The sequence below is a fragment of the Vespula vulgaris genome, chromosome 16, assembly GCF_905475345.1.
Source record: "Vespula vulgaris chromosome 16, iyVesVulg1.1, whole genome shotgun sequence".
In the NCBI taxonomy this organism is placed as follows: domain Eukaryota; kingdom Metazoa; phylum Arthropoda; class Insecta; order Hymenoptera; family Vespidae; genus Vespula; species Vespula vulgaris.
The window spans coordinates 2,137,501-2,154,218 of NC_066601.1; the positions used below are offsets into that span (position 1 = coordinate 2,137,501).

A 16,718-nucleotide genomic window follows, 5' to 3' on the forward strand; every position below is an offset into this window, starting at 1 on the left:
AAAAAAAGAAAGAAAAAATAATCGCCACAAGGAGAAACAATGTATCTTATTTCGAAACTCGATAAAAAAGATCCATCAATCCTCATATTCAAAGATCTATCAAAGGAGCCGAGTTAAATGAAAAATCGTTGATTAAAATCTACGATGAAATAATAATTTACTGAAAGATCTAGTAGTGCACGTAGATCAAAATACTTGGTCATAGAAATTAATACGAATTCAAGCTAAACGATGTTACAACAAAAATAGATTTTCACTGATAAGAAAGACAAAGACAAAGACAAAGATAAAGACAAAAAGAGAAAGAGAGAAGAAGAGAAAGAGGAGGAGAGAGAAAGTAGGATGGAGAGGGGATGGAGAAGTCCTATTAAACGCCACTAATTAACAGCTCATCCAGTTTCACGCGCGTTTACGCAGTAAATTAATCGCGGATCACCGAATGGCAATCAGCAGAATATGAGCGCTATCAGCCCTCCTAAAGGCAGTGGCCAACCGATGTGGAGATTGGAGTAGGCGCGACCCTTTCGTCGATGACAACATATCTACGTGTATATATATATATACCCACACACGTATATACATACACAAATATACACACTCATATGTACATACATACATTTATATATTAAAGGTGTGTGTGAATGTATGTGCATTTGTGTGTGTGGGTATATATATATATGTATCTATCTGATATGTATATATATATGTACATGTGTATATATATATATATATATATATATATATATATATATATATATCTCGAAATGAAACATCGCGCGTCACGTGACCTCGGCAATGTCCGAGTTAGCAGATCGAAAAGGGGTGGGGATGGGCCGATGGCAAAGGGTTGCGATCTACATTGTCCTGTCGATGATTCACGGACAGCTCGTTGCGTGGGCGAGTGACGCATCATTCTCGGTGCTTCTATAAAGTTCGAGTGAATTTTTGCGTACCTTTTCTTTCTTTTTTTTTTTTTTGCGGTTTTGTTTCGTCCTGTTTTGCTTTACTTTTTTTTTTTTGTCCTCGCGGTCTTTCTGTTTTTTTTATTTTTCTCTTGTTTCTTTCTTTTTTATTTTTACTTTCTTTCTTTCTTTCTTCATCACTTTTTATTTCTTCGTCATTTTATTTTTCTTTTTTTTCCCCCGATTTATCTTCCTTTTTTTCTGTTTTTGGAAAATTCTCTCTCGCTGGCACCCTCTGTCTCTCTTTCTCTCTCTCTCTCTCGTTCTCTCGTTTCGTTACGAGTAAAATCCGATTTTGATTTGTGTATCATCTAAAACTTTCAACAGGTTATATATGTATATATACTGATATGAACATCCGCGAAAGATGATAAATATTACTTTTGTTATTGTTCTATATAATGATTCGATCTATATCTATAATCTAACTGGAAGTAATTTTTAATTTAACTGGGAGTAATTTTTGTTTATGTATTGAAACGATATGTAACAGTTATATATATATATATAAAAGCCATCATTTTGAATTTTCTACTTTTATAAAATAGAGATTTTCGTTTTGAGAGAACGTAATAGCATGATTCAAAAAAGCAAAAAGGAAACAAAGTGTTAATAACGTCAATTACTAAAGCTTTTTTCGTTACAACGAAAAGATAAACTTTAATTTCACCATAATTTCTATCAAATTAATTGAATAATCTTTTCTACCTCGAGCTTGACAAAACTAACGCAAAGAAAGGACAAAAAAGGAGAGAGAGGGAGGGAGAGATAGAGAGAGAGAGAGAGAGAGAAAGAGAGAGAGAAAAGAAAAGAAAAAAAAGGAAGTTCATTGAGAAATTTAATTTTAATCTATATAAAAATAGTTGAACCAAAAGTTTTAAAATACTTTAAGGAATAATACATTAAGAAATGATAAATCCTATTAACCTTAATCTTTATTAAAACAATTAGAATAATCGTTCTTATATCGGGTTGGAACAAAATTAACAGAAGAAAAAAAGAAAAGAAAAGAAAAAGAAAGAGAAAAAAAAGCAAAATAAAAGGAAAAAGAAAAAAGGAAAAGTTCATCTGAAAAAAGATAATAAAATTCGTAATAATCTCAATCTTTATTAAAAACAATTAAACGGGCCTTCTTATATCAAGTTTGAAAATACTTTAAGAAATAATTCATGGAGGAATGAAATCCCTATTCGCCGATAAACGATCCAACCGATCTATAGATCTGTCTTGAACGATTTCCTAAAGGAAAGATCGTAATTTCGCTTGTAGTTTCTCTTTGGACCCACGGGACTTGTCCGTCCTCGTAGTCCTGCAAACTCAAAGTCCTTTCACATACATACATATACGAGTAAAGGCAACATACATACGTTCGGTTACTAACGGCTCCACTAGGGATTCGAGGGAGTTAAACGACTCACCTAATTTCGTGGAAAGTGACATCGATCGCGTGCATATAAGGACTACCTGGTAACCCTCGGAATAATTTTCTTTTGGAAAAGTCGTTGAGATTACGGGAAAGTTCATCGTAAATTTTCTCGTGAAAGTTAGTACGAACGTTTGATGGACCGAGGAACGATTTTAAACGAACCAAACTACTTAACTTTGAGCTACGCTTACAGATGCACTTGGATAATTTAGAACTATTTATTAGAAGTCTAAACGAGTGAGAGAGAAGCAAAAAGAAAAAAAGAAGAGGAAAGAAAGAAAGAAAGAAAGAAAGAAAATTATTTTTATATTTCGAGATTCTTATTGAAGTAGAAATTTCGACGAAGAAAGAAAAGAAAAGAAAAAAGGAATAAGGAAACGCAGTTGTAATTATTATTTTTTTTCTTTTGGGAACCAAAAAATCGCTCTGGAAATAACAAGGTTAGTCCGAGCAAAGAAAAAAAAACATAAAGAAGAAACAAAAGAGGATTATTTATCTTCTAATATTTGTACTGAGAAAAAAAAAGAAAAAATAACTACAGTCGGAACCATTTTCAGAAGCAAATAAATCACTATAAAAGTAACGAAGAGAGAGAGAGAGAGAGAAAGAAAGAGAGGATTATTTATTTCCTATTATTTCCTAGGATTCTTATTAAAGAAATTTCGAAAAGAAGATAAATGACTGTAGTTGTAAATACTTTCTGCGATCAAAAAAATTATTATAAAAATAACAAGTCAGGTATTAGTTTCAACGAGATAATAAAATAAAGAGAATTACTTATATATTTTCTAAGAATCATACTGAGAGAGACAAAATCTCTTCCCCGAAAAAAAAAGGAAAAGAAAAGAAAGCAACTGCAGTTGCAAGCACTTTCTTGAATCAAGATGTCGCTATAAGAATAACAACTTGTGAAAAAAGAGAAAGAAAAAACAAAAAATAACAAAGAAAAACAAAGAAGAAAAAAACGACAAAAAGAAATGAAGCATAGACTATCTGAAATATTGAGAAAAATCATCTGACAAAATTGAAACGTTGTTCGATCCGTCCGATCTAAAGATAGAAGTGCATCAGGAAGGAAAAAATTGAGTCTATGGAAAATAAGTATCTGCGCACTCACAAAGCAGAGAAATATAACGCAGAGCAACAACAGATGGAGTCAATGCAAATAACGGTATAAAAAGTCGAAGAGGTAAAGGACATGATAGTAAAAAAAAAAAAAAATAGAAAAAAAAGAAGAAAAAAGAAAAAGAGGAAAGAAAAACGGAAGGAAGGAAGGAAGGAAGGAAGGAAGGAAGGAAACAGGAAAGATGAAGTAGAGAAGACGAGAAATCCTAACGATAACCGTTGCCCGTGTTCGTCACTAGGAACAACAATAGCAACAGCAATGACACAACAGCAATGGCAAGCACCGTAGCCAAACCTAAAGCCAATGGCGAGACGCAGCTGAGGCCATTATTGGAAACTCGTTACATACATGGTACACCACGCTGTTACAAAGGCTCGCAGCTACTTGACTCCCTTACTACTCCCTCTCCCTCTCCTACTCCTCCTGCTCATCCTCCTCTTACCCCCACTTCTAACCCCTACTCCTATCCTAGTCCACCTACCCACCCTTTTGCAGCTTGCGTTACACGAGTATAAGGACGACAGAGGTACTAGGTAGACATATATATATATATATATATATATATATATATATATATATATATATATATATATATATATATATATACATAGAACGAGAGAGAGAGAGAGAGGATTGACTATGTCCTCTTTCTCCTCGTTAAATTGCACCTCGGTTATAATGCGATACCTACTGACATCGAACGTTAACTCTTTGATATCCTTGAGAGATAACGAATTTTTCAGATTTATATTAAAGATTTTTTCTGAGTTAAACTTTTTATATACTCTTTCTCTCTTTCTCTCTCTCTCTCTCTCTCTCCCTTTTTGTTTCTTTATCTCTATTTTTATCTCTATCTTTCTCTTTCTGACTAAACTCATTTGATAGAATTATTTAAAATCCGACATCATAATTAACATGAGCAAACGACGTATGAGCGATGGAGCTTATAAATTGACGAAGCTGTGCACATTCGATTTTTAATCTTCTGTAATACCATGTAACTTCGAAGTTAAACATACGGTATTTTTATAGTTTGAAATCTTTAGTTCATATAGTTAATTGTTTTAACGGTATTAACTCTGTTAATTCTTATTCTAAGGGTTAATATTTGATACTGACAATGGGTATATATTATAGCATGATTATGACTAACTAAATTTCATCAAGTTAATATCATTTTTCTTTGGATTCCAACGAAAATTGTGTGTTACGCTTGGCCAATTACTTCTTTCTTATTAAATCTAAAATTCTACATTTAAAATTTTAAATTTAATTTTACACACACACACACACACACACACATATATATATATAAATTCTACGAAAACTATTATGATTATTATAACTATTAAATTTTTCAACTATGCACATATCGTTTTTTAACGATCTATAATACGATACAATGTAACTTTGATGTTACACGCTCGTACATCTCTATTTTTGATATTTGAACTTTTTAAATTGGATAGTTAATAGGTTTTCATAGTTTCGACATTGTTGGTACATATTTGAAAATAGTTATAATATTTGTTACATATAATTCCTATTGAGATCATAAAACGATTATATTATAGATTTCACGTCTGGATCATTTTCGTTTCATAAAGATTCGAATAAAAATTAAATTATATATTACACGATCTTGCAATAATAATTTTTTTATTTTATTACCTAATAAATATAAATGAAAATCTATGATTTTGAAGAAAATTATTATTATTATTATTATTATTATTATTATTATTATTATTATTATTATTACGAATTTTATATCCCATGTAAATCGTGATGCGATATTTTCAAAGTATATCTGTCGAGTGTTCGCGAATTATCTGGATTTATACGAAAAGCATTGGCGATAAATCCGATGTGAAACGTCAGGATTGTCAAAATGGCTATATCAAGTTGTAAAGGAAAAATGCTCGCGTTCATTTTGGTCAATCGAATAATCGACTATTCGACCCCATTTCCGTTAACGATAGAGTTTAATTCGAGAAATCGTAATCGAATGATATCGAACGGGTTTCTTCTATATACCAATACTTTGAACAGAATCTTATCTATTCTTCATCTTATCTATATATTTTTTAATGCGTCTCCCCAATCATGCATAACCATTCGAAACGATCGACATTTGACTCTTGATAAATTATCGATATGCTCGTTGGTTATATCTAACCAAAAGAGGGGCAGGACGACAATCGTCTTGAAAAATCTTCAACTCTATTGAATAATCCAAGACCGATAAATCGAATTAACCGATCAAAATGTTATATCCCCTAAGGTATAATAATAAAATAGTGAATCGCTTCATCGAGAAAGACGGGTAAAATATTAGTATATAAAGAAAATCTAAATGAAATTTTTAATTCTTCTTTAATACCCGTAAATAATCTTTGTTTTCTTTTCTTTTTCTTCCTCCTTTTTTTTCTTTTCTTATTTGTTTGACACTTTGAGAAACTCGCGAATAAAAAAAAAAGAGAGAGAGAAACGAAAGAAGGAAAAAGAAAAAAGAGAAAAGAAAAAGAAAAAAAGAATATGTAAATGATATGACGTTTCCCATTAAATATAACGTTTCTGAGATTCCATTTATAAAATATTCGGTGCTTATAATTAAGAAATATAAAATGAGAAGCGTATCATACACAGGAAACATCATCATTGAGGAACGTTCGTATGAACGAGACGAGACGAGACGAAATGAGATCGTCTAACTGGATAGAGAAAGACAGAAAGAGAAAGAGAGAGAGATAGAAAAGGTGGAAATCCGTGAATCGGATTCGATTCAACGATCCGTTAATTCGGTCAATGAATCGAAGCGGTCGTTTGCTTTTAACCCCGGTCACGTGCTCCAACATTGATCCCGATAAAATCGAACTTTTCCTTGCATAACAATTAACGCTATCATCGAACACAAATACTACGAGCTTTTTCCCATTCTTTATCGTACATTATTTATCGATAAGATTGAAGAAATATTAAAATTATTTTGAATCTTTCGAAATACATTTTTAATGACTTCGAAATGTGTAAACGGAGTTTTCTTCTTTTTCTCTTTTTCTTCTTTCGTTTCTTTGTTTTCAATCTTTGTTTTATTATTCTGCGAATCGATGTTAGTACGTAAATATCTCGCGATTAATTAATTATTTTCGTAAAGAAAAATTTGTGTTTATTATTAATTTTCTAATATTAACGATTGATTTATTTCGTTGAAGATACAACAAATCGTAAGAAATTTATTATTGAAATTTTCTAACGATGTATCATATTTTCTATGGCTTCGTTTTATCGACGAAGAAAAGAATTACTTACACGAACGGAATTGTGCCGAGGAAATTAATAGAAGAAATAAAAAATATAAAACGAAATAACAAGAAAGGAAAGAAGAAGAAAAGCAAAAGATCCCAATCAATCGAGTTTCGTAACGCGTCATTTCGACGAACATAAAATATACAATTTACAAAAGTGTCTTCAATTCGACAAATAGATGATTTAAGTTAAATCTATTCTCGACACGTGGAAAATCCTGAAACGATCCAGTGAAAATCCAGAGGTTCTTTCGGTGAATGATACCACCGAATATTTCCAGCGCATTTATTTACTGGGTCAGGACGATAGTCAAAGCTCGAGACGACTTTTACGAAGAAACAGAAACACATCGTCGACCGACCGTACGACAACAAAGAAAGAAAGAAAGAAAGAAAGAAAGAAGGAAAGAAAGCAGAAAAAAAAAAAGATAAAACGACAACGTTTCTCTCTCGCTTTACGTGCCGATGCTTTTCTTTCGAACGATGTATAAAAGTTATGGTCGCGAGGGTTAAAAAATCCTATCGATGTTTTTCTATGAACAAAATTTTGTTGCCGACAATGAGTTAATTATTTTTTTTTTTTTTTAATATTATTAATATTATTATAGATATTTCAAAGAATTTAATCGTTAATTTTTATTCTTTTAAAATAGTTTGGAATATGAAACGAAGCAAGAGCTAAAAAGGGAAAAAAAGCAAAGCTTACTAAAAATATAATTTAAAAGAGAAAAGAGATGTGTGTGTGTGTGTATATATATATATATATCGAGTTTGTGTATGTAAATCTTAAATAATAGTTACGAGAGTAGAAGAATTTTCTGTGAAAAAATTTTTGATAAGAAACGACCCTTAAATTATCTTATCAATTTTCATTACTTTCGATATTTGCAACGATTTGAAGAATTTTCATTTAATTAATGTTTCCTTAATATTAAATTTATATATTATAAAATAACTAGAATATAAAATCGAAAGAGATCAACGATTTACTTCTTTTTTATATAATAATAATGATAAAACAACAAATATCCAAGATAAATCTCACTTTTTCTGCCTTTGTCTAATTTACTAAATTACCCTGCAATCGAAAATTGAATAACGTTCAACTTTATTCGCATGCTCGCCAATTGGTTTTTCACTTTAAACATCGGAAAGTTTTATTCGTCTAAGAAATCGGACATCTAGAAAACACGAAGACGCTTTAAAGACATTAACGACTTTCCAATGGATTTTAAAAGGCACACACTCGGCCCACCCCATACCATGCCCCTTCGCATCCCTTTTGCTAAAGATTCTACGAACTATTCCCTGAATCCGAAGATTCTAGTACCTTTTTTTCTTTTTCTTTTCTTTTTTTTTTTTATCGTCTTCCATGTCGACGAAACTATTTCCACCCCTTAGTGCCTTTGCCTCCTGTGCTTTCAACCAACTAACCAACAAGACTATTGCCATCTTCTTCTCTCCCTATCACTCTCCCTCCCAACACTCCCAACAACCCCCACTTTCGAAAGAGAACAAGACTTCATTATCGAAAAATTGATCTTATTAGGTGGAAAAACCGAACCCCTTTACGGAACTTCTTTTTTAGTTGCCCCTATGCCGTTTCTCACGTTTTAGAAGCGACTAGATTTTTTTCTCTCCCTCCTATCACTACTCTCTCTTTCTCTCTCTTTCTCTTTGTTTTTCTTTCTCTCTCTATTTCTCTTTCTTTCTCTTTCTCTCTCGTTCTAGACAATTTTTTTTTTCTTTCTCGACATACGTCTAATATCGTTATAAACGTTAGTAGGAAAGAGATGACAAATACGCATCGATCATCTAAATCATATCTCGTTAATCTTACTGATAATATTTCATATGAAAAGATATATTCACTATTATCAAATTTCGTACCTATGCATGTAGATACCTATATAAATTTTTTATATTTATTTTATGGAAAAGAAATATATATATATATATATATATATATATATATATATATATTTATATCTCTGCATAAAATATAAACTATCAAGGAACTACCTTAACTATTCAATTTTATTTATTCAAACTAATATCCTATATGTATATATATATATATGTACCTATGAAAATTTGTAGTATGTAAATAAAATAAAAAACAAAGAAAAAAGAAGAAGAAAAGAAGAAAAAAATCTCAAGAATAATAAAAAAAGAACCGGTACAACAAACAAACCAGCAAGCAAGCAAGCAGATGAATTCGTTTTTTCGGAATACGTCGTCGCACTCTATCGACCAACTAATAGATTCGTTGGACGTTAAGGTACGGGAGAGGTTCGGGAATCTACGAAGAAAGAGAAGAATGAAAAAAGATGAACTCTATCCGAGACCCTAAGTCGAACGGTATCCATTGAAACGGAGTTGTACATACACATACGTCGAAGTAGTATCAGCCTGAAGGTAATCTCGCTACTACTTCGGGGACTCATTGAAATCCCACGCTAAATTTCAATCTGACGTGTACAAAAGTCGTGCTCTTCCCCTAGCCAGTTCCCCTTCTCTCTCTCTCTCTCTCTCTTTCTTTCTCTCTTTCTCTCTATCCATCTATCTCTTTCTAGTCTCGCTTTTTCTTGACTAGAATCATGCGAGTCGCGTTCGTTGCAGGCAAACGTTCGTCTCTTTTCGACGTTAGCAAAGTTTCTTACTGTATATACATACATAACTATATATATATATATATATATATATATATATATATATATAGCTCTTCCTATTTTCTACTCGTTTGTAAAAGTCTTTTTAATACCACCTTCCTTCTTCCTTCAACCACGCATATACCTTCTATCCAATGTCCATTTTCATTGGCTCCAAACTACAGCAATATCGTATAGATAGAAACTCCTATACAGACATATGTATATATACATATGCACACATACCATATATAAGAATTTATATATATATATATATATATATTGTTTATATGTATATGTGTTTATATATATAGAACTGTGCGTATTTGTGTATGGAAGAGCGTCATCTCAAGCTGTGCAACATAGAAGAGCACCTAATTAAAGTTTGGTCTAGCGCACATATACGCACATTATATACACACGCACACACATACATACATAAATACACAAACGTAGAAAGCTCCTTCTAGTCATCGAGTGAAGAGATTGGAAATGGTGCCTTCGAGAAAGGAACGAGAGTTGGTTCTCTTCTCCGCACACCTTGAAACACAACCTTCGATCTCAAGGAGATCTAACTACGGAACTCAAGTGATTCTACGTGTATTAACGATGCTATGCTTTATTCGTACTCTAGGGACTTTAGTTTAGATTAGAATAATTAAATAAAGAAAATTAAAAGGGAGAAATGTAAAGGGGACTTATGTAAGCCGATCTTTTTCATTTTTCTTTCCTTTCGTTCTTTTTCTTCTTCTTCTTTTTTTTTTTTTTTTTACTTTTGTATATGTTTTCTTTTTTCTTTTCTCTTTCTTTTCTCTTCGTTGCTTCACTACGATGTTATAATATGTAAAAAAAAAAAAAATACATATGTACGTACATCGCATATATGTTTATATATATGCGTGTAATTAAATATGAGAATTATGAGAAATATAAGACGATCTTTCTATTTTATATTTTCTGTTGTATTGTTTAAATGGAACAAATATAAAGAGAGAAGAGAAAATAGTTTATTAATTTTTATAATTAATTTCGTTTAAGATCTCTTTTATTTATTTTCTTTTTTTTTTTTCTTATCTGATCAATATATGTTTCATATCATTAATATTTTCAATCATTGAAGAAAAGATTATTGTTAATATATAAGAAATAAATTAATGATTTAATAAATAATTGCGATTAAAAAAGTATTCAATTCAATGTAAATGTAATATTTATTTCGTTATATTCTTTTCTTTTTCTTTTTTTAGGATATATATCGATCGTTTTATTTTTATGTTTTGTTACTTCAGCTGGATGTTATAATAATTAAACGTGAAAAAAAATTATACAAAAGCAATTAAATACGAGAGCAGAAGAAATATAAGACGATACTTTTATTTTATATCTTTTTTGTCTGCTTTACGCGTGTATTAATTAAATAGAAGAAATTAGATAAGAAAAGAAATGAAAAATGCGTCGATCGTTTTTATTTTCCTTTCTTGTTGCTTTATCGAGAAATAATTTAATTAATTTAACAATTAATTCTGAATAAAACTTTAGCGTGAAATAAATGGAAGTTAGTATATAGAAAAATTCTAACATCTTATTCGATTAATCGTTCAGGATGATTACTATTTCTTAGAATTATTATCTTGAATTCTTATCTTTGACTTTTTTTATGTATAATCTATCATTTATTTTACTAATATTTGTTTCATTATTTTTCAGAAAGAGATACCCATATTATTGATTACGTATAATAATTAAATGTTAAAAAAAAGTTATATGAGAGATATTAAATAAAAGAATACATATGAGAAATATAAGTCGATCTTTTTATTATATATCTTTCGTTGTTTGATATCAGCGTTATAATAATTAAATAAAAAGAATTAAACGACAAGAAATAATAAATTATTTTAAAAAAATTTATATATAAATAATAATAATAATAACAAAAGAAATGTTAAGACAAGAAATATGCGCGTATCTTCGTAATATTTCTTTCTTTTTACTTTTTTTATTGCTTGACACTTGAAATTAAATTAAATTGAATTAAAAAAAATGAAAAAAGAAAAAGAAAGTAAAGAAAAAGGGAAAAAAGAAATCGATAGAAAAAAATTCAATATAAGAAGAAAAAGAAATACGAGTTGAAATGATTTATTTTTATTCTTTGTTGACTCGTGACTTTTGTGTTGAAATAATTAAATAGAAAAAAAAATTAATAACGAAAGAGAAAAATCAAATGGTATAAATCAATCCTTCTATATGTCTTTATTATTGCTTCACTTGAAAATAAAAATAATTGAATAGAGAAAATTAAATGATGTAAGTTGATTCTTTTTTTATTTTTTACGTACGAAAAAAATTATTTTTATTCCTGACTAACGTCGACACAAAAAAAAGGGTGTAAGAGAGAGAGAGTGAAGTAGAATTGAAATTGATGCGCTTACGAATCAATAAATCGCAAGATAGTAGACTTGATTTGCGAGTTGATAATTTTCTTTTTTATTCGACGAACTAATAAGCAAAGGACATAAAAACAATCGATATAAAATAATAATATGAAGCTATCGGAAGAAAAATTCGAAGAATTTCGTAACATTACTTTCAATTCTTCGTGTTCAAATCATTTTTACATCACAAAAAAATTCTTTCCTTATTTATCAATACACGTAAAACAAGTGCATATATCGAGAAACATATTTTTTTCTTTTTACTTTTTTTTTGTATGAAAAGATATTACAAAAGAAAAACTCGCTACGTTCGTTCACTATCTTTCTTTATTTCTGGGCTTCCATTTCCTTTTTTCTTTTTTTTTTTTTATTTTTTAACTATCTCTATGCGTTAGTTCCATCTCGACGAACGTATGTTCATCTATCAAAAAAAAAAAAGAAAGAAAGAAAGAAAGAAAGAAAAATGAAAAGAAAAAAGGAAGAAAGAAGGAAAGAAAGAAAAAAAGAAATGAAAATTCATGAAAGAGATATGAAGGACCGACGCATAATTTTTATTTCTCCTTTAAAAAAAAAAAAAGAAAAAGGAAAAAAAATCCATTCGAAATCTGAATTATAGGATTTGAAAAAGAACAGGGATCGATTAAAAATTAAATCGAATTTTCTCATACATATATATCTCTGAAAGTATCTCTTAAGATATAAAAAAACATTTTTTTTCCTTTTATTTTTTAAAGAAATAAAAACTTGAATGGAAATCCAAAACGCGTGACGAACGAATTAACATGTTTTTTTCTTTATATCTTAGTATCTATTACGACGTTTCTTACAGTCATAGTCATATGTCTAAAAATAAAATAAAATATAATATAATAAGATAAGAAAAAGAAAAAGAAAAAAAATGAGATCTACGGGACATATCATAATCGAGTAAACAACTTTGATCGGTTATACGTCATAATAGATCCATGGTGTATCGTAATAAATAATTTGAAAAATTATTTCTATTGATCAAACCATATGTAACACAACAATGTTTCCTATGTAATACGATCAACGAAATTACGAGTTATTTCTTTCCCTTCTTCTTTTTTACGTCGATCAACCTCCTTATTACCAAGCTAAATTATTCACAATATGATTTTCTCAGCAAGATACAGAGCTTATTAACTTCGCTAAATCAGAAACGTCATAGATTTTTCTCTATGAAATTTTTTCCCACGCACAACGATCTTACGCCTTTGTATTTTCGGATTTAAAGCTTCGTTAAAAAAAAAAGAAAAAAAAAGAAAGAAAAAAATAGAAAAAAAACAAGGTATCTGTGTCCCATTTATTCCGTGATATGTGCAACAGATAAAAGAGGAAAAGAGAGAGTGAGAGAGGGAGAGAGAGAGAGACAGAGAGAGAGAGAATAAAAAACATCCTTTCTTTCGACGAATCAAAAAATTTTTGAGAAAAAATCTATCAAGGATTTGTAATTTCAACAATTATGTGAATATATATCGAATAATTGTCGAAAGTAACATCGAAATATTTTTGATAAAACGTCCATTAAAACTATTTTAAGTATTAACAAATAATCGTGCGAAAAATCTCGTAATGCTCTTTTATTAGATATAATTTATTCATGATAAATTTACGATATTTTTGTTTACCCTATTACGTTGAAAGATGTATTGTAAGAAAACTCATTGCCTCTATTTATATTAACACGTCATGATTTGATTAATAACACAAAATAACAACGTATTTCATATATGATTCTATATAAAAAACAAAAAAATTGAAGAACTATTTCTACTTATTTCTATTTATTTCTAATTAAAAAATATTTTTTAAAGATATAATATTATAATACAATACTAAGAAACGTTTCTATAAAGTATCAGCTCGATTGTATCAATTAATTCGATTCTCCCGAAAGATAATAGGAATTATCTAATTCAATGATGAGGAACAACCATTGTTTTGCAGTTCGCCAAAATTGAAATTCTAATATTAGATACGTGTTCACAACGAACACGTATACATAGACAATATTAAATATATACATCTGCATATATTTATATATATATACACACACACACATATACTATATTAATCAAACTAATTTTAATTTATTGTTATGATATTTATTGTTATTATATTGGAGAAATTGTTTTATTTGTCTTTGTTTCTCATTAACGAGATAATCAATATGAGAGATAGATTTGAAACTGTTCTTCACCATTGATCTGATTGATTACCACAATCCTCCCTTTCCATTCTAAAGCAAAACTATTGCTTAATGATTAACATTCAGTTTCCATGAGATTGAATATTTTTATATTATCGTTCTAAATAAAAAAAAATTTCTTCGTTTTAAATGATTTCAGTGAGTAACTATGTGAAAAAGTAGTGAAATAGAATATCTTAGAGGAATATCTTTTCTCGTGACTTTTCCGATCGAGAGAAGAGAAATAATGTCCTTTGGAGTGACGAGAATGAGGAAAAAGAAGAAAGAGAAAAAAAAGAACAAAGAAAAAAGGAAAGAAATCTGAAGCAAAATTATTCCTTGCAAATCTCATTTGCATAGAGAAAACGAATAATGGAGAAGGATAACGCCTGAATGTTTTCTGATCAATTTGATCGTCGAAGAAAATGATCTACGCATATATAATTACGACTTTATATATGTATATATAGTTTCAAAAAGAAAAAATTATAAAAGAACTAACTTTTGAACATAAATATTATAAACGTTAACGTCATGATATACAGAAAGGAAAGACATTAATTTCTCCTTCGAGTTTCACATAGAAATTATTTCCCTTTTAAAATTATTTTCATTGATATAACAAAATGTTGTAGATCAAAATTGTGCCACGTACAAAATGGAACGCAATGGAACAACGAGCTAATTATTTTCTTAGATAAAACCACCGGAAAAATTGGGGATTAGAAGATAAGGGAGAGAATGAGCGGTGATTAAGAGGCAATTTCAATTTTTTCTACGTGAGATGTCACATTTTTTTATGCTAATGGCGATTAATCACTGGTCGAAAGGAATTTTTAACGAACTGTGATTGAAATATGCTATTCCATTTTCTTTTTTTTTTTTTTTTCTTTTCAATTAGAACGACCTCGTAATCATCTCTATGTTTGGTTTTAGCGAAGGAAAAAAATATTGTTTCTAACTGTAATTTAACGTTTACTACTTTTTACAAAACGTTTCGTCCTTATCAATGAAAATAAGACAGATAATTTTAAACGAATTAAATTAATATCTCGTCCTGTATATTGAAAAAAAAAATGAAAAAAAAAGATACAAAATAGTAGAAAATTTAAAGCAATGGAGAAACGAAAAGGAACACAAAATAAAAATATCTTCGCATATTTGTCATTTTAGATATTAGATAATTGTTATCGTATGTACAGAGTGCCTTGTTGTAAATCATACGAATATGTCCGATACTATTTTTTATTTTTATAAACAAACATAAACGTAATTTGCTATTCATTTTGAAATGGAAAATGCAATATGTATATTGCAGATATTTCATAGAGAACAATTTAATATGTATCGCAATTATTTCGTCATCGAGATACGAAAGTCATAATAATTTTTTTAACAGGAAGATCGATACTTTAAACCTAACAAAAGTTGTAGAGAATATCAATACGAATCCAACGAGCACTCACGGTATAACTTTTCCTCGATATTTCATCGAGTTATGGCGCTTTGAAATTTAACAAACTGTTAGCAAACAAATCGCAAACAATGTTCTTTATGAACGCTGAAGGGCATCAAAGCTCCAAATCATTGTAACGTCTGAACAAAAATAAATAACTAAATAAATAAACAAGAAAAAAAAACTGATTTATAAATTCGATTATCAAATGCTTACAAGAAAATTGATCGCATTATTGCCATTACGCTATTTGTCAAACTTCAAGACGCCATAACTCGATGAAATATCGACGAAAACGTCGTTCGATTCGTGTTGATGTTCTCTGCAACATTTGTTAAACTTAAAATATCGATTTCTATGTAAAAAAAAAAAAAAGAAAAGAAAAAAAACAGAGAAGCAGAAAACAAAAAAAAATATTATAACTCCCCTATCTCGACAACAGCATTCTCTACGAAATAACTATAAAAGAAATATTAATAATTGTTCTCCTCCTTGAAACCTAACGACCATTGTTCGAAATATATGTTTATAAAATCGAATACGATCAAAGATGTTTTTTGGACATCGTATCGTATTAAAAATGCGAACACCCGACTACAATGTTTCAGATTTTCGAAATACGTAATCGACATTTAAAACGTTTTATATCTTTATCGAATCACACTTTCCTCGGCATGATAAATTCCTAAACAATAACGTGAAAATTTCTTAATGATTAAAATATATGTATATATATATTATATGGGCTATCGTGATTTAAAAAAAAAAAAAGAAGAAAAAATGGGTGACACACATTATTGAAATAATTTCATATCCCCGTAAGTGATCTGACAACTTACTTTCAACTCGACGATAATATTAACTCTTGTACGCATATAAAAACTTTATATGTATAATATTTAATATTATAATGATGAACTTCATATTACCATAGGAGTTGTGAAACTGTTGATGGTGAATGTCGATGCCGCTTCCTTGGTGGTGGATATCCAGCATGGCTTCCGGTTCGCCCCCGCTTTCAGAGCAGTTGCTCAGAGCTAAAACCAAACCGATAGACACACACCTTGCGTTTAAACTTCACATCACTTTTCTTATCGTCGATCCTCACGCGCGATCGATCACCCCGCTCTTTTGTTTTTTAT

General features: G+C 29.6%; 1 protein-coding gene across 4 annotated transcripts in view; it reads right to left on the reverse strand.

Annotated features, from left to right (window-relative positions):
* The window catches only part of LOC127069655 (one cut domain family member 2-like), a 117,093-nt gene that overhangs the window by 79,638 nt on the left and 20,737 nt on the right, over positions 1-16,718 (reverse strand). For 2 of the 4 annotated variants that reach the window (XM_051006878.1, XM_051006880.1), the window contains one exon: positions 16,506-16,613. The exons of the other annotated variants lie outside the window; for them this stretch is intronic. In XM_051006878.1, the coding sequence (XP_050862835.1) occupies positions 16,506-16,613 (108 nt within the window). The remainder of the gene's footprint in view (positions 1-16,505; positions 16,614-16,718) is intronic. 4 annotated transcript variants of the gene reach the window in all.